The sequence below is a fragment of the Eublepharis macularius genome, chromosome 1, assembly GCF_028583425.1.
Source record: "Eublepharis macularius isolate TG4126 chromosome 1, MPM_Emac_v1.0, whole genome shotgun sequence".
Taxonomy (NCBI): Eukaryota; Metazoa; Chordata; class Lepidosauria; order Squamata; family Eublepharidae; genus Eublepharis; species Eublepharis macularius.
In genome coordinates, this window is record NC_072790.1 from 104,002,786 (window position 1) to 104,028,030 (window position 25,245).

At 44.3% G+C, this 25,245-nt stretch overlaps 1 protein-coding gene across 1 annotated transcript in view; it reads right to left on the bottom strand.

The window, feature by feature from the left end:
* The window catches only part of GPRC6A (G protein-coupled receptor class C group 6 member A), a 60,206-nt gene extending 35,243 nt beyond the window's left edge, over positions 1 to 24,963 (bottom strand). Inside the window, exons 1-3 of the mRNA XM_054997466.1 lie at positions 24,770 to 24,963; positions 22,563 to 22,866; positions 3,528 to 4,349 (exon numbers count right to left, since the gene is read on the bottom strand). Coding sequence (XP_054853441.1) covers positions 3,528 to 4,349; positions 22,563 to 22,866; positions 24,770 to 24,963 — 1,320 coding nt within the window. The remainder of the gene's footprint in view (positions 1 to 3,527; positions 4,350 to 22,562; positions 22,867 to 24,769) is intronic.
* Between the last annotated feature and the right edge of the window lie 282 nt (positions 24,964 to 25,245).

The window sequence follows — 25,245 nt, forward strand, 5'->3', positions numbered from 1 at the left end:
CTGAAAAAATACTCCCCCCCCCAGGAATGGCTAAGGTAGGGGCAGGGCAGGAAAAATGTGAGGAAGCCCATCCCGTGAAAGTCCCGTTGCTGCTTTGTTGAACCAGCAGAGGCTGTGAGAAAACAGCAGAGTATGACTGGCATGTGGAAGGTGTCAAGGGACCTTTAGAGTCTTTCCCAGCCTGAGATTAAATTCTTGAAAGATCACCTCTCCGCATATGTGCTGCCGACCAGAACAATAGAGCCTGTTGATAATTCCGCCAACTAGCCAGGTCAGAGGGTGGGAGAGCCTGATATGCCAGCAGGTCAGAATAATGGCAGATTCAGATTCAGATTCTTTATTTCATGCTCACAGACCAACAGGTCAGAAGCAAAACAGGTTCAATATTTTAAAGTACAGAATAATGCAATTCAATAAAATGGTTGATCAAATAGCCAAGTATTAATTACAAAATATAAAATATGTCGCTAAAAGAGAAAATCATTAAAAACCATAGATAAAAATTTTGCCACAGCAAGAGTTATGCTTGGGTCTGTATCTGCTAAAAGCATTGCAACTACTTGTTTCGAATCACACCCCCATTTCTGGATGTGTACTGAGATCCATTTATCTCTGGCGAGTGCATGCTTCTTGCAGTCAGTAAAGAGGTGCCCCATAGTATCTAGATTCTATTTACTGCCATAATAATGGCAGTAAATGTGCAAGCTCTCTTTCTGGCAGGTCCTGTTTTATGGAACTGCCTTACTACAGTGGTGAAAAAGGCCACTGTTTTGGGGTGATGGGCTGTTGCCAAGACATTTTTATTTTGCTGGAGCTTTGATAAGTGAGTCTGTTTGACCATTTGATAGTGTTTTAAATGGTTTTTAATGTTGCTTTTATTTTAATGTTACATATTGTGTTAGCTTTTTTAAAAACAAACAGCTTCATAAAGAGAACCTACAAGATGAGACCAAGGATATACCTGCAGTGGCATCTTAAGCAAACCTGTAGCTGTTTCAGAGCCAAACTAGACACTGAGTTTTGAAAGAGTTGCGTCCAGGCTTCCTGGACCCAACTTGGGTTCCTCACAGCTACACTGCAGCTGCAGGGAAAAGCTTTTTAAAAAAATAGGCCCCAAACAGGGACTTACCTGCACATGCATGTGCTCCCAGCAGGTGCGATAACATCACTTCTGGAAGTAACATCATCACACCCTGCAGCAGGTATGCTTCCACCCTTCACAGAGGCCAATTTTGGTTAATTTTGGGCCCTATGAAAGGCAGGAATATGCCTGCCTCCAGGCATGATGATGTCACTTCCAGAAGTGACATCATCATGCCTGTGGGGAGCGCGCCCACTGTGTGCTGGCCCAAGAGGCTTCTTGCCTCCTAGGCCAGTTTCCTGGGGCCTTTCCCCCACCTCACTGGCCAGGTGAGTGGCAGTGGGGGGGGGGAGGCTGGGAGAGAGGGATCTCCCACCTCCACTGGGGACTGGCAGCCGTAGGAGGCAGAGGACAGTGGTGATGGTGGTAGCAGTGGGGCTTATGGCCTCCTCCCTACACACAACCTCACTTGAGAAACCCCATGAGGTGGTGATGAAGGAAAAGGCCACTCTGGGGTTTCATGAGTAGCTTACAGGCCTGGAAACCCAGCCCAAGGTGCCAGAGCCAGAAGAGCTGCACATTAGGCTGGCTAGTTCACCAGATGGCTGCAGGAAGTAGCAGGGCCAGCAGCACCACCCACCCAGCAGGAAGAGGGGTGAGGACAACCATTTTCAGGGGCAGAGGGTGGGAGAGCCTGATATGCCAGCAGGGGGGAAAGGGGGCTACAGAGGCCCCGTTGGTGCCATACCCTGCCCATCTCACATCGACTGGGGGACTGGGTAAGTCCGCGGGCTGTCCCTCTTCCAAGCAGCCCTTTAAGATGCTGGCTGGAGGGAAGTTTGGAGGAAGGACCAGACCTCTCCTGAGAGCTGAGTGGAGTTTGGCATGAGCTAGAAGTGGAACCCCCCCCCTCTCATATTGCTGAAGTCTATCTACAACTCAGCTTGAAAGGAGGCTGCAGAGTGAGCCAGCCTTGGGCTCTAACCCACCAACAGGGGAGCCTGACAACACTCTAGGCCAGAAGACTGTCTCCGACCACCATAATACAGCCAACCATCTCTCAGCACTGCAGCAATTGTTGTTTCTCAGATAACTATCCAGCATTAAATATCCAGGCAGGCTGTATATATTTTGCTATAATATGCAGGAATTATAGAAATATCCACATAGTATTCAGCAGTATAATTGTCAAAAAGTGGGTACTGATGTTCAAAGGAATAACCAAAGAAAACTCTTGGTAGTTGTGATGACACCCTGTCTCCAAATCAAGAAAACAGGGACTTAAATTTCACAACCAACAAATTTCTTTTTTTCTTATACATTTATAAATGAGGCTTTTGGGACCGCTTAGTCTTCTAATCCTCAATGAGGACAATTCCTGGACTCAGCATGTCACTGAGAATTCACTTGGCTTATTATGAGGCAATTATTGGCTCAAAGGAACCACACCGTAGGCTCGATGAAAACTAAGAAACTGGTTTATTTCAGTGGTATGTGTTGCTTGTTTGTTTTCTTTTTCTCCAGCCCTGTCAGTATTACAGTACGAAAGTTAATGGAGTGCTCGGGCCTGAGAAAGCACAGCAGTTATAACGCAGTTGTCTTGGCTGACTGATTCAGGCTTATAATATGGAACAGAAAGGTTTTTTTTTTTACAGATATTCACTGTTTTAACAGTATCCAACCCTACCTATCTTCAAAATATCTAAAGTAACTAATGGATACTCTGCCTAACAAACAGACCTCCTAACCATTCCCCCACCAAAGTCCAACTACCCTCAACTCTGTCAGTTGGCCTGCAGTTAAACTTTCAAACTCCTTTTCCCCCCTTTTCAGCATTCTAATCCCTAAGTGAATGTGATTGGCTGAGGCCCCTGGAGGCTGGACCTTGAAATGCCTGTCACAGTAGTTCAACAACTATATAAGCAAAAGTCAAGAGAAAATGTTGCTTAGGGGCTAGCAGATCGGGTTTGGATTCAGGACTTGTGGTCCAAATCATTAACTTAACCACTCCTTGATTAACCTCAGATGAAAATTGCTCTCTCTCAGCTTTAGTTTTCCCATACATAAAATAGGAATAATAGCCAGAGAGTTTATAAGGGGGTATGTGAGAAGAAACAAAATAGATGTCTTTTAAAAAAAATAACAGCATGCATTCTGGTACAAATAATTTACCACAATCCAAAAGGACTATACCAGCTAAGTGTTAAAGACCTTTCTACTAGGGCTGGCTTTTTGTGTAAGAAGTTCAGCTTCTATAGATTTTAGTATATAGACTGGGACATTTAACTTAGGGTTTATATGGTTTTTAAAGTTAAAATTCAATATATCCAATTAATCAATCACTATTCAATTAGCCACTAGTTTGTATAATGAGATAAAAATCAGGAGACAGATGCACAGCGTGCAAGATGCCTGTGAAGAACACAAAATTATTATAAAATCATACCTCCCAAGGGGCAAAAGCATATGGGTCTTTGCAGTTTCTGTCCTTGCACTGGTTCCGAATGGCGTATGCAATTGCATGCACTGCAAGCATGGTGCTATGGATAAATCCTGGTTCAACGTTGGCAATTAGAAACTCCTTTCTCCATTGCTGGCTACTTGTTATAGTGTGGTTCTGCATCAAAGAGTAATTTGAAATGCACTTACTCAAATCTTGATCATTTATATGTGAGCATGTTGACATAAGCATGGTGTATTCCCTCAAGAACGAGTTGTTTCCAATGGGGGTTGACTGTAGATTGCTCAAGAACTCATGGAAAGATGACATGTTGCCACTTTTGAATGTAAATCCAACCACTTTCCCTAGGCGACTGATATTTGGAATGGAGCTAATTTTGACACCGGCTGACCAGTTATCACTGGCAATCCAAGTTTTATTTATGTTCCTTTCAATTGCTTTTCTGAAAAGTCTCATTACATGGAATTGCCTCAGAAAGACAACAATGACATTTACCCTGGTTTCCTTGACAATCTTCTCAAGAGCTTGATTAATTTTGCCATGAATGGTGCTGTCTGAAAGATAAGCTGGCAACATTTCTTTAAACGCAATGCAGACGTTGTTTGCCATGGCCTGCAATCCAAAGCTCTCCACAGCGAGACGCCCAAAGTCATCATCAGTGGCTATGATTCCAATCCAGTTCCATCCTGACTTGTGGATCAGTTGTGCCATTGCTTTGGTCTGATAGGAATCACTAGGCACAGTTCGTAAAAAAGAAGGGAAACGTACTTTGTCACTAAGGATTTCAGCAGTTGATGCATGACTCACCTATGGAGTAGAAGAACAGCATTATAGAAATGAGCAATAGCTCAGAGCAAGATAAAGAATCCGTGAAAACAAACTAATCTTCCAATAAAACCAAAAAACCTCTTTTTATATACATTTCCAGTATATTATATCTTAAGGATGAGTAAACAGAATAGTAAATATATTCAATACATAAGTTAGTTGTTCCATTCAAAAAGTGCTTAACGTGCATTAATATAAAGATATCTATACATAAATATTCATAATCTGTATAATTCCACTATAGAAAACTTATTTGCATATACATAATCAAGTAATCAAATAGTCAAAGTCTTGCAATCTTTCAAATACACATAATCATGGAGATATAGAAGCCAATTGTCTAAAGAGCTAGTACTTCAAAGCATCAATACAAATCATTTACAGACGTTACGAGCCATTTACATAGTGATATGCTCAAGTAGAGGTGGGCACAAACTGAATTATGAACCAAAATTTGGCACAACCCGGACTGGTTTGATGCTTTCAAACCGGTGGTTCATAGGACCCCTTTTTCACGAAGTTCCATGACTTTTTAGGCTGGTTAGCTTGGTTTGTAATCAGTTTGTGAAGCCAGACAGCCTGGCGTCGATCCATTAATTTCCTAGGCAATGGAGGGGGTGAATGTCTGCAGATCTTCTGCAGCTGTGGAAATACCAATTTTAGCCCTCAAAACCTTGATAGGCCGCTCTCCCTGCCTACCAGAGAGCTCCCATTCGTCTCTATGCAAGGAAGGAGCAAGAATTTATTCCCTAGGAAATGGAGGGAATGGATGTTCTGCAACCCTGGGAACACCAATCTTAGCCCTCAAAACCTTGATAGGCAGCTCTGTCTGCCAACCAGAGAGCTCATATTGTGCTCTATGGAGAGCAACAATTATAATAACCATCTCTCAGCCTCATGGTTCCATTTTCCAACAGGCAGAGAGACAGGGAAGAGCTGCTGTTGAGAGTTGGAGAGACAGAGAGGGAGGATTTTGGAGTGTTTTGGTGGAGTTTCTGGCTTGCTACTTAAAAAGAGACCGATAAATAGTCTATTTCTTATTTAGAGCACCTTTCCTGGCTGGGAAGGTGTTTTGTGTGGTGGATGAGGGGCTTTTCCCCCACCCCTTTCCCAGGACTACTGCTAGGCTCTGGTGCCAAGCTTAGTGACTTCCTTGGCTGAGGGCTCACAGGACTCTTTATTTTGTTTCTTATTAATTTTTCTTACTTTGAGCACCTTTCTTGTCTGAGAAGGTGTTTTGTGTGGTAGGTGAGGGGTTTTTCCCCCCACCCCAGTCTCAGGACTACTGGTAGGCTCTGGGGCCAAACTTAGTGGCTTCCTTGGCTGAGGGCTCTTTTTGTTAGCTCCATGAGGGTTAGACTGAGGGTGATCGTGGGGGGAAGACGTCTCAAGCTCATCCCGCTGGCCCACCAGTGCCCAGCAAACAGCCTCTTTTTCAAGATCTGCTTGTGAGGATGGAGGAGGAGGCAGAAGAGTTGTCAGCATTGCCAGAGGAAGAGTAGCTGCTAAGACTTTTTGAGGAGGAGGAGGGTGCATCAGGGGGTCTTGGAGAAACATCCAGCTCCTCCACATCCAAACCTCTTGGGGCTGCCCCTGCCTGCAGTCCACCCCTCGCTGCATCCTCCTGGCCTAGCCACACCCATCCCAGTCCCCGTTTCAGGCATGTACTTTGGCAGCGCTTCACAACCCTCCCCAATGACCCCTGTGTGGCGCATTGCCAGCACTGTGATGTCCTGGTGCATAGGGGCTTGGACCCAAGCACCTGTCATCTAGCATCCTCCACAGGCATCTGCGAGGCACCACCCGAATCTGTTGCCTCTGGAGCAAGGAGAACCATCCAATGGGGGGATGAAGAGGGCTTCTGACCAGGGAGAAGGGGGAGGGGAATGGGAGTCAACCCTGAGGAAGAAGACTTGCACTGAGAGTGCTGTGGGTGGGAGTGGAACTTCCAGGCACACTCCCCTTCATAAGGTTGTTCCCTTGGGGTCTGTGGCACTGCCAAGAGAAGGAAACAGGGGAAGGGCTCAGGAGGTGGGCACTCATGTGGTGGCAGAGATGATTGCCCTGGACAGACTACCTTTCCACCATTGTGGAGAGTGTGGGCTTTTGGTTGGTGCAGCGTCATTTTGCCCCCTGGTATACCATGCCCTTGCAGTGGACCATTGGCTGGTGAGTCTTGCCATCTGTCTACCGCTCTGTGGTAGAGCTGGTCCATGATGAGCTGTCCAGAGCACAAGGGTGAACTGTGCACTTCATGGCAGACCTGTGGAGCATCTGTCAGCATGGCTACCTTGCCCTTATTGCCCACTGGAGGCAACTGGAGGACCTCTGGACCCCCAGGGTAAATTCAGGGTCCTGGAAGGAGAGGACAGCCCTGCCCCCGGGCTACAGAGTAGTTCTGTTCCAGGCGCAGGGATGGATGAGGACCATACCGGGGGTGGGGGGAGGAACATTGAAACCACAATCAAGGCTGGACTGAAGGAGTGGGCACCCATGGGTGATGTTGTCCATCAGCCCAGCTCCCCAGGCCATGAGAGCCCACCCAACAACCCTCCCACTAGTCCTCGGTGGTGAGCTGGACGGTTGGCAGCATCAAGGAGCCCACACATGCCTTTGCGGAGGACTCAGCAGAGGTGATGGTGCAAGAGTACCTTGCCGAGCTCCACTGACTCTGATCCCCTGGAGTTCTGGGCACACAAAGCTGACATCTGGCCTGACTTGTCATCTGCGGCCATGAACTTCCTCTCTTGCCCCTCCACCTGTGTCCAGAGCGAGCGGATATTCTCCCACCTGGGAGACCTGCTTGGTGCCTGCCGCTCACGCGTGGGCCTGGTGCTGGTGGATCAATCGGCCTTCATAAAGTTCAACCTCCCCCTGCTGGGCTACCCCTCACCGCATCTTGAGGATTGAAGATCCAGGTTCCCCCACATTGGAAGTTAAACCTTGCCTCCCCCCGCACCAACAGCTGTCTGGTGGTATCATGGCTCCGACACCACCCCAGCCTCTGTGCCACTGCCAGGCTTAGGGGCTCCTCATTGTGGAATGTAATGCAGTTCCCCCAAGGTCTACTTCCCCACAGGATTAACCTCACCTCATGGATCACCTTTTTCTTTTCCTGTCCAATATCCTGTCTTCCCAAAGAATATCTTCTCATTCCTCCCAAGATTAACCTCCTCTCATAGACTGTCTCTGTCCTCCACTTCTTGAAAAGAATATTCCTGTGTCCCCAAGAACATCTCCTTGACTGGGGGAGGGTGCCAAGGGGACTCTATAAAGATGGGCAGGGACAAGGAGCCAGTAATGAGTAGTTGGGAGCAAATCAGTGAGTTGGAGAGGTGAGAGAGTGTGACAAGGTCAGAGAGAGAGAGAGAGGGAGTTACACTGGCCATTCCAATGGAGGGAGAGAGGGATCCAGGGTGTCTCCAACCCCCCTTCTCCCTCCTTATCTAAGGCTTTCCTTGAGCTCTAGCCACTGCCCAGGCCAACCTGCAGGACATGCCACACCAAGGCTCTGACGAACCCAGCAAGGAGCCTGGCACAAGTCAATTGGCATTTGTGGCTGGCTCCCATTATATCTAATGGACTGCTCCATACCTGCTGCTCATGCCTGGACCCGGCCCTGGTGGATCAATTGTCCTTCATAAAGGTTAATCTCTCCCTGCTGGGGTACCCCTTCCTGGACCTTGGGGAAGTATCGGGGCTCTGAGCCACCTCAGTCTCTGTCCTGCTGCCAGACTCAGAGAACAATTGTCTAGGAGGGTCTGTGCTGTTCCATTTCCTTAGGCGTGAAACATCTCCCCGCAAGGGGGTGTCATGGGCCACTCCCACCCCCTGAGCCAGTGGCCCCCAGAGGGAGGAAAGGAGGCGGTCCATTGGCCGCCTGCCGAAGTCAGAGACTGCCAGCTTAGACATTTATTTATTGACAATCTAAGAGCTCAGTACAGTAGACATTTCATTGACAGGAATAACCGTTCCCTCCCCCTGCTAAGCATTAAACTCTTCAAACCCAACCCATTCTACTCCCTCCTTAGTTATGCTCTAAGCTAAATTCTAATTAGCTGAAGAAGGTAAAGTGAAAGTAAACAAAGTTGTTGTTTTGAGTAGGCCTCCGGTCTCCCTGATAACTGTCTGCGTCTCCCTGGTAATGCTGATAACATTACTGCTGATAACATTCTTTCTCACAGCTTCTCTGAGATGTAGCATTCAGTAGCACTCTTAAAGCAGAGCACAAGAGATCAGGCCTGCAGCCTAACAGTGAACCCCCTCAAACCCTCCAAAGTATAGCAGGGGCCATCCTGACACCCGAGCCTGCAAGGAGGGGGCGGCTACCAACAAAACACATCCTTTTCTAATGCAGTGGCTGCCTCCCAGGCACAAGTGGGGTGCTGCAGGCCACTCCCCACCCCCAGAGACTGTGATTTCCGGGGGACAGAAAGGAGGCGGTCCAGTCTAGGATGGGGCGGCCACCGTCATAATCCACGTCTGGGGGCTGTCATTCCACTCTCATAGGAAGATTCTTCAACTCCTTCCCATAACTTTTTGGTGCTGCCTGCAATGTATTCCAATAGAGCCTATGTAAGTCAATCAGCATTTGTGGCTCCCATTATATCAAATGGGATTTTCCTGGGGGCACCCAATTTGGGGGTCTATAACTTGAAGATCTGAAAAGCAATCTTCGCCAAACTTGGAGGGAGCTGGGGGAGATCCTGCTGAAGAGTCCCTATGAGTTTGTCGTCTCTGAGTGTGAAGGGGGGCGTTCTAGGGCTTGAGGATGTGACAAACCATGAACCAAACGAACTGGTTCATGAACTGGGGCAAGTTCGTGAAAGTTCGAGGTTTGTGGATCATGAAACGTGATGAACCACAAACCGAACGGTTCATTTTTCCCCCAGTTCATGCCCACCTCTATGCTCATGTAATCAAACCCTTACAATCTTCCAAATGCACATTAGGCATGGAGTTGTAAGAGTCAATTTTCTAAAGTGCGGGTGCTTGAATACAAGGATTCATAACAAATCTTCAGAAATTGGGCCAAACAAATTCCAAAGTTAATCCTTAATTTAGTCTCTTCCATGGTTATCTTTAAGTTGTATTTTCTACAAGTTCCAAGCATGACCACTAACAGGAAGACTGGTATATTTATCCGATTTCCAGGCTCCTTTATCAAAGCAGCCACTTTTCCATCCTGAGATCTTCTGACCAAGAAAACAATTAATCAGTCACTCAAAAATGCAGTCTTTCTACCCTCCTTGCTGGAAAGAGACTGCATTTTTGAAATGACTGACACCCGTTAAGCATGTTTGGGATGGAACAATTAATTTATGTTTTGAATGTATTTACTATTCTATTTATTCATCCTTAAGATATAACACACTGGAAATGTTGTATATAAAAAGAGTTTTTTAGTTTTACTGGAAGATTAGTTAGTTTTCATGGATTCTTCATCTTACTCAGCCTTTTCCATGATACTCTCTTGTTATCCAGTAGCTCAGAGCAAACGACCAAGGGAGCTGTGTTATGACCCTTTCTCTCTCTTGGGTAGATTTTGCCTTTAATCTTTCCCTTACACCCTCTGGGTAGATTGCTGCCACCAGGAATATTATATTCCAAGATATTTTATTTAAATTTTCCCTTTAGTAACGTGCCCAAGCATCAGGCTCCTTCATGGTTCTATGTGGCCCTACGGATAGGAATGGGATATTGCAATGACAGTTACTCTGGGATATAACAAAACCAAACTAAACTTTTATTTTTATAAGAAGTGTATCGGTTTCATGTTATTTCTAAAACTTGATGGTTTCAAAGAGTAGTTCACAATTCTTAAATTTACTTTCTTAAACCCAGTCACACAGAGCTTTTCTAAGGATTCACACCCAGTTTGCCTGCTTTCCCTGACTGAATGTCCTTTCACAAACAGAGTTCAGGCTTCCATGCAGGTTATATTTATCTCAGAAATACTTAAACAAGTTCAGGCAGCACACAGCTAGCCTGCTTTCTCCTGACTCAATATTTTTCTCAGAACTGCTTAAAATTACTCAGGCTGCACATAGCTAGCCTCTTTCCCTGACTGAATGTTCTTTCACAAACATTCTCAGTTCAGGTTCCCACACAGGTTATATTTCTCTCAATAATACTTAAACATGCTCAGGCAGCACACAGCTAGCCTCTCTTTCCCTGACTGAATGCTCTTTCTCCATTCGCAGTCTAAAACAGCATTCACTCTGCCCACACTCTCAGTCATCAACCAATCATATCACTCACTAATCCCTCTCTTTCACCCCCACTCTTCACCTATATCACACCAAGCATTTAAAGACACATGGACACATTTACTTAAAATCATTACAAGCTGTTATAGTTCATCTTACAAGGGCTGAACTCTTTGCAGGACCAAGTAACCATGAATTAGGTTCCCAACTGTTCTGTCTCTTTAATAGAGGTTTAGTGGCATGTTACTTACCTGGTGATATTATTTGCCTTCATTATCTAAATGGCTACATGTATCTGTATTCCCTTTCCCTTTCTATATTGACAGTCTGAGCACATATGGAGTGCAGAGTGCATTAAAGTGGGAATCTCTTCCTATGTATACCAGGGATCCCATGGATGGTGTTAATTCTTGCTACTAGGAAATGACAGAGGAGTGGGCCGGAGAGGAGGAAGAGTTCTGGACTCACTGTCTCCTAGTGACTTAACAAACACAGTGTGTTACTAACAAGTGACAAATACAGTGGGAAATTAACAAGACATGACACCTAAGGACTATAATAGGGCTTTACTGCAACTAAATAAACAATGGTAAAGCAATAAAAACAGATCAGAAAACACACTACAAATGATACAGAGCAACACAGTGAGGCACTTGCCATCCCTCTTTTCATATCATAAACAGCTACAAATCTAGACCAAAATGCTTAAGAAATAAAACAAGTCTTTACTATAAGCAGGTAAATAAACAGAGGGATTGAAACTAGATCACAAACTAAAAAATACAATGAAAAATACATAGGCAGACAGTAGAATATTCACTTTCACACATTCCGTTTCATAAGCAGCTATTGATCTAGGCCTGCTATACACAAGAGATTTTGAAGTCTACTGGGGATGGTGATATGTTAATTCCCTGCGTGTACTAGTGTATGTTTAAGTAAGAGTGCAGTAAAGAAATCATATGATCTGTCCTGAAGTTGGTTGGATGTCCTTTAGTAGAACTCCCATGAGATAGATCGGGTTTCCCCAGAAAAGAGAAAGAGAATCCTGAGAAAAATAGTAGTGGGCAAAGAAGGAGTCAGCAGTTAATAATAATAATAATAACTACACTTATATACCACTCTTCTAGACAGATTAGTGTCCCACCTAGAGCAGTGAACAAGTTAGTGTTATTATTATCCCCACAATACAGCTGGGGAGCTGGGTCTGAGAGGTGTGGCTTACACAAGGCCACCTATAGAACTCATGGAAATAGTGGGATTCGAACCAGCTGAGTGCTGATTAGAGATGGGCACGAACAGCAATATGAACAAAAAAAGCTACGAATAGCCCAATTTGCTGTTCGCAAGCCTTGTTCATTGCTATTCATCAAGCCAGACAGTCTGGCACCTACAATCAATTCCCTTGGCAACTTAGGCAGGGATTGTCTGAACTCTGTCTGAACTCCTGCTGTTGCCCTGGAAACCCCAATCAAAGCCCAATTTAGCTTGATAGGCAGGTCTTCCTTTCAAGTGTGGAGCTCCAAATTTGTTACAACAAGGGAGCAAAGACCAGGGGGGAGGGGGGCTCCCAGCTCTGACTTTGCAGACAGTGGAGAGACAGTTGCTGTTGGCATTTTGATAGAGAGAGTGCATTGGAGCTCGAATTTTCTTTGTGTATGGTGGGATAGGGATATATTCCTTCAAGTTCCAGGGCTGCTGCCAGGCTCTGGGCCAAGCTATTATTTATCATTGGTACCTTTCCTGCTGCCTGCTCAGGTAAGGTTTCTGGGAGTGGTGCGGTAGGGATCTTGACTTGGATGATGGCTGGAGGAGAGCCTGCTGGCCCCCATGAACAGCCAACCACGAACATGTTCATGAACAGGGCCATGTTCGTGGTTGTTCATGAGTTCCTGTTGGTGGATTGCAATGAACAATGAACATCATGTTCGTTTTTTTCTGTTCGTGCCCATTTCTAGTGCTGATTCACAGCCAAACCATTTAACCACTGTTCTACAGCAGCTAAGAGAATCTATGCCCGCAAAAGGTGGAATAGAGCTTGCCCCTGCCCGAAACAAAGAAACATGCAAAAGGGGCACATAAAAAAAAGGGACTAAAGAAAACTAGAAACAATTGCCACCTAAAGAAGGCAAAGAAAATCTGTTTGTGGGTTACCTATATATTAGAGTTACTGATACAGGATGCAAATAGGGCTGTTTAATAGGACTTTTTACTGTGTTTTCTGAGGGGCTTGCTGCCTGCCAGCTGATAGTTTAAAGGGCCATTTCCTGCCATGTGCAAGGGGCAGGGCCCTTTAAACACCCCACACACCCCAGCCTCAGTCAGCATCTGAAGCTGCTCTGCTTGTGTGTCATTATAATATACTTGTTTCCATTAACATCCTCAAAGATCAATCTACCATTATTTATATAACATGAGGAATATTCAGCCATCCATTTCCCACAGGAAAGTATTCAGAGTGTGTACCTGCAGTAAAGGAATTCTTACTAATTCAGCAACACCTCTCTCGTTGATTGCCTATGAAAAACCTCTATAACAGAATAGATTGGACAGATCCAAGAGAAGGATTTTCCGTGCTAAATGAATTTCAGTGATACTTTATGGCTTACAGAAAGCTTCTTTTACCCCACAGAAAAAAAGGAACCAAATAAATATTATCACCTTGTGACTACTAAATTGTTGCTAAATGACTTTCTTTCAAATGGAAATTTCTGATCAGATGAAGTGTTTTCAAACAACATTGTTAGGAAGCCAGAATTTCCTTGGAAATGCCTGTCTTTTGTTCCTCCTGGGGCTTAAGCACCCTGGGAGTAATTTTTTATTTGGCAAATGGCTTGGAGGGAAAAGCACTAAACTATGCACCTTTTTCTCTGGTTTGCTCTGCTATATTTCTGGTGTGATGGGCCTTCCTGTTCTCTAAAAGGTACAAGCCTAATTGAGATTAAGGATTTATTTATTTATAGTCCGCCTTTCTCACTGAGACTCAAGAAGAATTAGCAGTGCAAGTCGATATGATCAACAGCTAGGAAAATCGATGAAAAATATGGGTTGCAGATGCCACAAATGTCACAGTGAATGTGTTGGGCAGCCAAATATATCATGTTCAGAACTCATGATTAGATTGCCATCCACGAACAACGAACAGAAGTGAACATGTCCCCTTAATGAACATGTTCGGTGTTCGTGTTTGTGGCCCTTTAAAGATCCCTTTAAACTATCAGCTGGCAGCTGGCAGGGGGAATTCCCTCTTGCTGCCTGCCAGCTGATAGTTTAAAGGGCCATTTCCTGCCATGTGTAAACACCCCACACACCCCAGCCCCCACCCCCTGCCTCTCATCCCTCTGACAGTGGGCAGAGTTGCCGCCACCATGGGGCCGCTTCTGCCCACTGTCAGAGGGATGAGGAGAGACTCCCCTCATCCCTCTGACAGCGGGCAGAGCCAGCACCACTACGGGGCTCCTTCTGCCCACTGTCAGAGAGACGAGGAGAATCTCCTTGTCCCTCTGACAGTGGGTAGAGCCGCCGCCACCGGGCCACTTCTGCTTGCTTTCAGAGGGGTGAGTAGAGACTCCCCTCATCCCTCTGACAGGGGGCAGAGTCGCTGCCACCACAGGGCTCCTTCTGCCCGCTGTCAGAAAGATGAGGAGAATCTCCTCCTCCCTCTGATAGTGGGCAGAGCCGATGCTGCAGGGCTGCTCCTTCCTGGTGCCAGAGGGATGGAGAGATTCTCTCCGTCCCTCTTGCTCCGGGAGAGCTGGCGCCGCCCCCTTTGCTGTCATTTTCTTTTCACAGTGGCAAAAACTGTACTGCCTGTTGGAAGCTACTTTGAAGGGTTACAAAACTGACCTTCCCAATGTTCAATACCCACCAAATTTGCAGGGGACAGAGTCCTCAGTGTCCTCTGAAGACCCCCCAAGTTTCAGAGAGATTGCACCCCGGGAAAGGTATGATCCATGGTCCCCTCTTTGCTGTCTATTTCTCTTCTGAATGGCAAAAACTGGACTGTCTGCTGGAAGCTGAAGGGTTAAAGCCAGAAGGAAAGCCAAAAGGAGTTCAGACATAGTTCAGTCCCTGCCATTGCCAGGGGAATTGATTAAAAGGTGCCAGACTGTCTGGCTTGACAAACAGCTGCTGAACGCAACGAATGAGGCTTGTGATGACCACCTGTTCATTTGGAATGGGGACTCATGAATGGCTTATTCGTGAACAGATGAACGGGTTGTTCGTGGGGTTTTTTTGTTCATATTGCTGTTCGTGCCCATGTCTACTCATGAACAGAATGTGAACTAATCTCAGGTATGTTCAGCCTGTGATGAGAAACATAAGCAACTGTCTTATTCAGATATTGACTCCCAGATGCTCAGAAGAATCAGCAGGGGGTTACTTCTAATCTCTCTCCTGGTAAATTTTTCTGTGTTCTAGGCTTATTAGTATGCAGTGAAGTTTCTAAGGGGGATGGTTAGAAACAGATTCCCAGCTGATCTACCAATCACCTTGGAAAAAGCTAGAGTTGTTAAGTGGATTTCTCTTAATTCCTCTTTGCCAAATTTCTCCTGAAATTGAGTAGTCTGTTTCTGTTCCACTTTTTAGGAATTTGAGTCAGTTCAACTCAATTCCCTTTTTGTGAAGAGGATGATTCAATTAGATTTCAAAGAAGTAATGTATTCTCAACAATATACCACATTGTATCTTATAGCTCAGGGAAGTTCTTAACCCCTCAGTCCCAGTTAAGTAAAGTGTTCAATAATTTCCACCCTCCTTCTCACTGCTGCCTTTACCCCCAACAGCTTATATTGATCTGTTCCCCATTTGATCCTCACAACAATCTTGTGAGGTCAGTTAGGCTGAAAGTGTGTGACTGGCTCAAGGCCACCCAGGAAGAGTCAACCCAGTTTGCCATCTTAACCATTATATCATATAGTATCCATTTTTATCCTCACAACAATCCTACAAGGTAGGTAAAGCTGAAAGGACTAAGGGAGCATAGAGCACCATTATGTGATGTAAACAGAAATTACATTGTCACATGCTTTAAAAAATCACATATAAATTAATGAGAAAATAAAGAGGATTTCTCTTTTGAAAGAGGAAAAGAAAATGACAGGAACTATTCGCTATATTTATAAAATAAAATTTTGGGAAAAGAAATTTCACCCTTCCCCCAACAACCCTAGAATCAGCTTTTGATCTGCTCCCCACTGTTCGTGTTTTAATAACTGTTTTACAAGTTATTTCATTGATGAAGTTTAGAACTGTGTCCCATTAGGGAGACTGATGTTTGTTGCTGGGACCCTCTATTCTGACTAGGACCCTCTATTCTGGAGGAAAAAGTAAAGGGGTAAGAAAGAAGAAATATGGAATAGAGCAGGGGCTATAAGAGAAATAGAAGGAAAAATCTGACGTTAAAAACCCTGCCTTATGTTGTCTCTTTACCTGCATTGAACTACAAAACCCACCCCAGGAAACATTACTGCATCCCAGCAAGGCTGGAACACATCAATATTTTGGGATGGGGCTACATTGGAAGATGACTCTGCTTTTGATCCCCCCACCCCATGAAACTTTATTGTGTCCCAACCTTGCCTGGTCACAGCAAATTCACCCAGAGCAGAAGATTAAAACCTGACTCCTAGCTGATCTTTGCCATGAGGTTTGAATTTTGCTGAATCCCAGCAAGGCCAGGCCACAGTGAAGTGAAGAGATGGATGAGAGATTAGACCCTCCCAAGCTGACTGTAGGATCAAGAGGTCAGTTAGGCTGAGAGTGACTGAGCGACCCAAGACCATAAGTAGGCTTTATGCTTGAGAGCCAAACCAGACATGACTCTGAGAATTCTAGGAGTGGAGCTCCCAATGTCCCCCCCCCCCTCTCTAAAAGCAGGACTACAGCACAAGAGAAAAGGGGCTAAGAATCTCCCCCAGCATTAATTCCCTGATCTAAAATCACTCCACAGAACTACTATTTGTCCTATTGGGACAGACACACAGGTACCTGCTAGAGTTGCCATCAGGCCTGGAGGAAAATAGCCTGTCCCTTTAAAAGAAGCCTAATTTGTATAAATGAGCATCTGAGGCTTTTCATTGCAAATAACATGACCTGGTAAGTAACATCCATTAAGCTTTTATTAAAAGGAGAGGACATTTTCTTCTCCAGGCAGTTGGCAACTCTAAGCTCTGCACAACAGCCATGTGGAATAATCTGAAGCCACCTCCACATGTGTGTGTATTGTATATCACATTTAATAGCAACAGCAGTAATAACAACTTCAGTCTTCTAGACAGATTAGTGCCCCACCCAGAGGGATTAACAAAGTCAGTATTATTATTATACCAACAATACAGCTGGGGAGCTGGGGTTCAGAGGAGTGGCTTACCCAAGGCCACCTGCTAAGCTCATGGCAGTAGTGGGATTTGAACCAGGAGAGTGCTGATTCGTACCCCAACCACTTAACCACTATGCTACATATCTTTATATAGTTTCATTTCACTCTAAAATCTAGGATTTTATGTTTCTAAATTACAACTCTGGAATACAAATAACTTTTCTAATCACACCAGAGAAAAACTTCCATGCAAATCAGACGGCATGAGGATTACTGTAAATAGGGCACCAAGATGTGGAAAAGTTAGTTCAGATTTAAGTTACTGCTATTTTTTTGCTGTTATGCATATTCACAGTGCTTGATGGCAGTTTATAACTGGGATACCGCAGTGAATTGTGATTTGCCACAGCAAAACAACTATAGTGTGCACTGAAAAAAATTCCATTTCAGTTCCAGACTCGGGAGTTCTGAATCAACTATGCACATTACTGTTTTTATCCAGCTGGGTGGTGGCTGACTTGAATCTAATCTGTTTGTTTTCTTCTATTATCATGAGTTTCAGCCCCATTCTTCACAATGTTGGCTTCCAGGCTCCTTGGGGCAGTTGTTTTTGCACTTAACAGCACCAAAATTGCACAGAAAACAGTCTTCCCTCTAAGCCATTGACTCTCTGAGTTTCCCCTCAGTTCCACTACAGTGGCATTAAAAACAGTCCTGCTTTATGTTCATCCTTTTCTTTTTCTATAGTGCCAATAAATTATTACCATTGGTGTCATGTTTCTTTGTGCTTCCTCTCAGGAAAATCTCTTCAGAATTGCAATGTTTGATTGAAGTCTTCCAGGGCTTTTGTCAAATTTGATTGATTGTACAGACCATTCCTTCTGCCTCATAGCACTTTTCCTCATGTCTATCATCGAAGTGCCCTGATTTTGGGAAGGAAGGGATAGACCAATGCCTGCATAGCACTGCAAAGTAAACCAAGATGCACCTCCCAGCAGGTCTACTCAGCTGTACATCCCATGTTATTATTTCGAATTGCTGTACATCCCATGTTATTCTTTTGAACTGCACCCATCCAAACATTTCCAAAGCTGAAATTAGGAGTGGGAGGTTTCCCCTTACAAGATCCTGATTAGCAGGGAGAGAATGCCATTTCTCAAGTAGCAACTGGGGAGGGGGGAGTTGCACTCATATGCCTTGCACTCATTCCCCTTCCCTCCAACAGAGTTAATTAATAATGTGAGGAAAATGAGATGCTGCCCTGCAAAGTAATCCCAGTGCCTACCTGCAGCTGCTGCAAGGTACAAACCGAAACAAAACACTCAAACTTTTTGATGAGAGGTACTTGTTACAATTTAATTTCCCAGATTTGGTTCGCCATTCCAGAAGCTAAGGGTGCATATGGACCAAAAATACTCACAAAAAACACTGGTTCGGCTTCTTAAAGCAACTTTTGGAATGGATCAACGAAGTAAGGAACTGAGACTGTAATGACCCCCACCCCACCGAAAAGTTTGTGTGTTTCATTTCAGTTCTTATTTCTTACTCATGCAGTGGCCATGCAGGCAGGCAAGGCAGTGGTGGGCCATCTGGCAGCATCTTGTTTTCCTTAATGCCAGCTCTGTCTACACTAATCTTGCAATCACCTGGATCCAAAGGGGAGAGACCGAGCCCTCAGCATTAAATATGTTGGTAAGAGGGAGATGCGCATGAGTGCATTTTTTCTTCAGTGCTTCCTGGGCAACGACATTGGCATTGAGTGGTTTATAGGGACCAAATCTCAAAAGCTTTGCTTTGCACTGGGGAGGGAAGCAGCAGATGGCATGGTACAGTCAACGCCAGCATCACCACTGCCATCCCTTTTTGTGCATTTTTACACACAATGCAAGGAAAGGCTGGAAACATTCACATAAGTGTGCATATGTGAGTTTGAGAAGGGTCTCCTTTAGCCTCTGAGCCCCAGCTGCTGCAAAGGCTCGTGTTATGCAGGTTAAGATGAAAATTGGAAAGAAAAATAAGTTATTAAAGGGGAGCTGCACTGAGGAGATGCCAGTTAGGTGGAGCTGGTTCATGCCCACTCAGTGGCCTTCTTCTGCTGCTGCCCTCTGTTTAGGTGCCATCATGCCAGTGCCACCCCTGTGACTAAAGAAGTTCTCCAAAGATAGCGGGTTGAGGAGCACCAAGAGGAATTTCATCTTGCCCAGAAAACCTTCTGACAGGCTTTTGGGGCTTCTCTGATTAAAACCATTAACTCATGTTAAATGACAGGGAGATAACAGGTGTATGCATTGCATACTCATATACAAACACATATTCAAATCTTTCCACGTGGAAAGACCGATCTGGTCAGATTTTTTCCTGCTTTTTATCCTGTGATTTCTTCTTTTTCCTTTTCATTGAATTCTGGGTTAATGGTTTTAGTCAGAAAGGGAGACTGGCAGCCAGCTACTTGTCCAGTCTCCCACTTTTACTAGTAAAAAATGGGGAGAGGGAAGGGGCATTGTCCCTCTACTTCCCTTTAGAGATGGGCACAAACCAAAACACGAATCAAAGTTCATCATGAACCAGGCTGGTTTGTGGTTCATGAACCAGCGGTTCATCAGAGCCCATTTCTGATGAACCGCCAGATGCCTTCTCCAAGCTTACCTCAAGGTCCATAAACAGAACCCCATTGTTATGTGTTCTCAAGCTCAGTGGGTTGTTATGGTTTAGAGGAAGTACTGTGTTCCATGTGAATTTGGTGTTGCTGTGTGTAAAAACACCTGCTCCTCAGCCTAATTCCCCCCCACCAAAACCCATTAAAAGAACAGCGTGCATTTGCACGTGTGGCCAAAACTCATGAAAACAGAAAAGGCCAAATGGATCAGATCAGAGTTGGCACTGCCCCAGCCAGAACAAATCAGTAACAAAAGGGAATTATTCCAACCCCCCTGGAACTGAAACTGAAATGGAAATTTTCTCAATGTACACCTCTACCAGAAGCTGCTTTATCAAAACAACAATTTCTGGGTGTATTTTCAGCTCGTTTTTCCATTTTGCACATCCCTATGAACAACATTGGCATCAAATGGCCAGTAGAGAAGTTGTAAAGATTTTGTTAAAGTATACTCATATTGTAACTCGGTTGTAGTGTCACGTTTTCACCCTCCCCTACCTGACTTCCCAATCCCTGCATGTAGAAAGCCACTGAAAAGGAGAACCCTGGGATCATCCTTCCACCTGGACATACTAAGATTCCACGTACGTGGAGTTTTTACATGGAAGAGTATTTAAACATAACCCCATTACCTTAGGTCCAAAGTGGGACAACCTTAGGAGGAATGTACCTCCATCTTTTCTTGCATAAAGGTACTGGCTTTGGTAGAAAAGAAAAAAATCCTTGATTAAACTGGCTGTTCTGTCACCACCTACTGAGGAGTCAATCCCAGATAACTCAGTGGAACTTACTGACAAGAAAGCATAAATAAGATTGGATTGTACCTAGTTTATTTCAGCGTGTGATGTTCTGCAGCATCACATATGTTGCTTTTTTAACTAGTGATTAATATATTGGCATGATGCAGCCAAAGACAAGTCCTTTTAAATCCTCTTGATTTAAGTGTGAGGGCTAAGCTATTAAATCAGTCCATCTAAAATTAGTGGGACCTGCAAGTGCTTTTAACTTTGGCTGGATCATGTCCATTTTAAACAAGGTTTCAAACAGCATACAATTATTTTTCAGCCATAGGTATGCAAAGCAAAAATAAATACTATTACAAATCCAGGGTTCTTTGATTAATCAACTGGAATTTACAATAATAGTCATAGGAAGCTAGACCAGACTATACTTATTAAATTTCAAAGAGGCCGGGATCTCTAGTTTCAGAAATTTGACATATACAATGTAGAGAATCTCAGTTCCTCACCCATAGGTAGGACATTCCTTTGTGCCTAGCTTGGGAGAGGGGCTTAGAGTAGTTGTAGGCATGAATCTTGTAGGCCAGTCACTCTACCAGCTCAGAATGACCTGCTGACCAGATCAGCACTAGAGATGGACACACGAACCACCAAAAAAACCACCCTGAACCATGAGGTTTGTGGTTTGTGAGTTTTCATGAACCAGGAACCAGGAACTGGAATGAACTGGGGCAAGTTTACGAACCAGTTCATGATTCATGGGGTTTAAATGCCCCTTTCTGGCCACTTAGCAGTGGGAGGGAAATGGGCATTTGACAGTTTAAAGGGCCCTTTCCTGCCTTGCAAGTGGTAGGCCCCTTTAAACTATCAGCTGGCAGTCTGCAGGGGGGATCCCCCCTCACTGCCTTGCAAATGGCAGGGCCCTTTAAACTGCCCAAACCCCACCCCAGCCCCCCAGCCCCAGCCTCACACTTACCTTGCCCTGTGGGCCTGCAGCATCTTCCCCCTCCCGTGAGGGGTGGGAAGGCAATTTTTGGCCTCTTCCACTACTGCGTGGGCCTGCAGGGTGGCAGAGGAGACCGAAAACAGCCTTCCCACCCCTCGCGGCCATTTGAGGGGCAGGGAGGCCGTTTTTGGCCTCCTCCATCACTGCGCAGGCCTGCAGGGCGGCAGAGGAGGTCAAAAACAGCCTTCCTACCCCTCGCGGGAGGAGGGGGAGGATGCCATGGGCCCACAGGGCAAGGTAAGTTTGGGGCTGGGGCTGGTTGTGGGGGGCAGCTTAAAGGGCCCTGTGGTTTGCAAGCAGCAGGTCCCTTTAAATTATCAGATGGCAGGTGGCAAGGGAGGCTTTCCCCATGCCACCTGCCAGCTGATAGTTTAAAGGGACCTGCCGCTTACAAGCCACAGGAAAAGTTTATATGGCCCTGGGGAAATGGCCATTTAAACTGCCCCTTTATGACCCAAACGAACCAGTAGACCAGTTCATGGAAATTCGTGGACATGAGCTTCCATGAACCACTGGTTTGCGAACCACGAACTGACCTGATTAGTGTAGTTTTTTAGGTCATAATTCAATTCGTACCCATCTCTAATCAGCAGTGATTGGTGTGGAATAGGCAACGAGGAAGAAGCAGTACTGAGACTTCTGTTCTTTGCTCCATGGCTGTGAGCTAAATAAGGGCAAAATAAATCTGAGCAAAGTGATGTTCCTCTGAATCTCCTCACAACTAGTGCATGGGCACTGGGGGGACACCACTGTTGGGAACAATTAGGGTAGACTTCTTGCAAACTATGTGGATTACCCTTGAAAGAACTCAGTATGGGCATATAGGCCTGTCCATCATGGTGACTCGAGGTCCACTGCACCCCCTGGCTGGTGATGATGGGATCCTGAGCAGTTGTAAGCTGTTATTCTTTCACCCAGGTGACCAAGCTAGCAGGCCAAGAGGTTTTCACTGTCAGCAGAAACGCTTCCAGCAATATTCGAATGTTGCTGCCCATGCAATGCTAAATACAAAGAAGCTGCAAGTGATCAACTTCTGGCATATTTATGTTATTATCCTTTATCTCCCTTTACATTCAGTCCCCCACAGTAATCACAAGGGGAAAACATATGAAGCAAGTGGAATAATAACAGTCAGCACATCACAAAGTAAGCATATTGGGAATTCACTCCCCTAGTTCTGCCTCTTTCCTCTTAGACTATTGTTAAGTCTGGTCCTATGGTTTAAATATTTTTTTAAAATCTTTCCACAGTGGACTTACCTGTGGTATTAGCTGCAAATTCAATATTCTTGCAACTGACATGGAAACTTCTGAATAAGTGGCACCTATGACCGCCTTCACTCTGGGAGTGTAGTCTGAATAGTTACATCTCAATTCCACTAGGTCTTTTGAAGCGTTGAACTTGGAAAGGAACCTCAGGGCTGCGGCCATTGCTTTAGTAACCTCTGCACAAGTATCGTAGATTTCATAGCCCAGTTTAATTCCAGGTAGGAGTGTAGAGTTGTTGATTTTTTCGATAGCATGTACCATTGCAAGACTCTGAAGAAACACTTGCACTTCAAAACTGGCAAGAAACACATAATTAAGTTCATAGCTATTTCACTGGTGGACAATTCACATGTGACAGAATTAACCAGTATACTGCAATGTACCAGCGGAGTGCTCTGCAACATGCAAGTAGGTATACAGTTCTCCCTACTCATTTCACATAGTCAGCTCCTGTCACACGTGTATGTAGAGCTGACACAAATTTGTTAATATTCCTCAGTCCTTCCCCCCAGGATACTTTAACAATGAAGTGCTCTTGGGAAGAAGGGAGATAGCTCTGTTGGAACCTGAGAGTGCCTGACTCCACACAGCCCTACATTTGAAAAAGGTAAAGGGACAAACAGGTGTTCTAGATTTGGAAGTTTTGTCTGTTTCATAGGCTGTTACATATTTATTTAGTTATTTATTTATCTTGCCCCTCCTTCTAGGAGCTCATGCTGTTTCCCCTCCTCTGCTGACACAAAATTAAGAATGTATTAGAAATAAGTCCACAAGTTTGAATAGCTTTTCCATGCCTGGGTAATCAACTTGCAGTGCACTTTACACTCTTCTAAATACATTAACTTCAAAGGATTTATCATATAACTCTCTTTAGGACTGCCTTAGTTGATATACAGTATCCAGTAATCCTCCTAAGAATATTTTCCTGGGAGTCAATCCCACTGAATAGACTTGAGTAGGATTCTAAGTAGACCTGCTTAGGATTGCTCTCTTTGCCAGTGGGCAAAAAACCCTTAACTACATAGGACAACTTTTAATGAATGTGTTTGAATGATATGGGTCACTTGTTAGTTTTTGAGCTTTGATTAAAAAATGTTTAAAATGCCCTTTCTTTCTAATAGTGAGTAAAATCTTTAACTTATTAAGTTGTAATAAATTATGTTGCACGCAACCTCAAACATCTTCAAACATCTTTGCATAACTCAGAAAGGACTGATATTAAGTCTTTGGTGCTATAAAAATGCATTTATCTTATGCTGACTAATTAGTAGATTAAACATTTAAAAGACAGATGATTAATCAATTAAAAATTCTGTAACTGGTGAACAGCCCTAGCTGGAAGCAAGCAGCATTGTGACATCAGTACCTTTATAGATTACTTATACAGCCATCTTATTAGCAGTCAAGCTACAACCTTGAATTGCTTCCTTCTAAGATAGTTATATTAACCTAGGAGCACTATTTGAGTAAACAAGCACAGGGTGACAGTTTAAGTGCTCTTTTTAAAAATGTTGACACACACGAAACATATAATAAGCATTTAAAATAAAGTCTCCTTTCTCTTTGACTCATATGGATAGAAAAGGAGAGCCTTGTAGCAAAGTTTGATTGCATTTTCTGAAAATTACTTTAGAGCCTCTGAGTAAGAATTTGACAATGCAGTCCTAAGCAGAGATGCTCCCTTTGAAGTCCCTTGAAATCAATGGGCTTACAAGGGCATAGTTCTGCTTAGGACTCCACTGCAAGTCACTTAAGATTTAGCAGAATGAAAATGAGACATTCAATATTATATTAGAGCCCGGATGATATGCTATATTCCACTTATACAATATTATTCATGCTATATTTATTTATTTTCCAAAGCAATAAACAAAATGTGGTTGCTAATTATCTGCTGTAATAAGGGGAAAAGCCAATAAGATATTTAGAATGTTTCTTTTAAAAGAGCCAAGGAATCCACTCCTACTTGGATTCATGGCATATGTGCAGGAGACAGTCACTGCTCCTTGCAATCACTCACACCAAATTTTATTCTGGCATAGCTATCAAAAATCCCCCACTGCCAATGCATTCCACTTAACCAATATATCAAAATATCCTCTAGAGAAACAACAGAGATTCAGAACTCAATACATTTTGAGATCCCCTCCCTCCATTTCCATGCTCCCTTACCATTTCATTCCCCGGTCTTTACTCACCCAGCACAATTGGCAATGACCGGTTTCAGAGGTTTTTCTTCTGAATGCAACATTCTTCCGTGAATTGCAAACAAGCCTCCAATGACAATATCTCCGGGAGAGCTGGCACCCACAAAGTCATCAGGACTCCAGCAAGACTGGCCGATATTGAAAGAGATCAGCAAGACAGGCATCAGTAAACCAAATATTGCCATGATGTCTTTGTTTCATTTGATCCCGAGCTGCCTCCAGTCAATTAAGCAGACTGCACAGCCAACAACACTGTTCCTATTTCACCTGTAAACAGCAGTAGGGAAAAAGGCTTGCGCTGGAAGTCGGTCACACCTTAACCCAATGCTGGTTACCAGCTAAAACGGGTCATACTCTTTAACTGGAAGAGTTAAAGGTGGGGAGAGGGGGAGCTTAGAGAAGACAGAGAAGGAGAAAATGTCATATTCAAATTAGTCTCGTAAAGCAGGGGTGCATAATTAAGAATT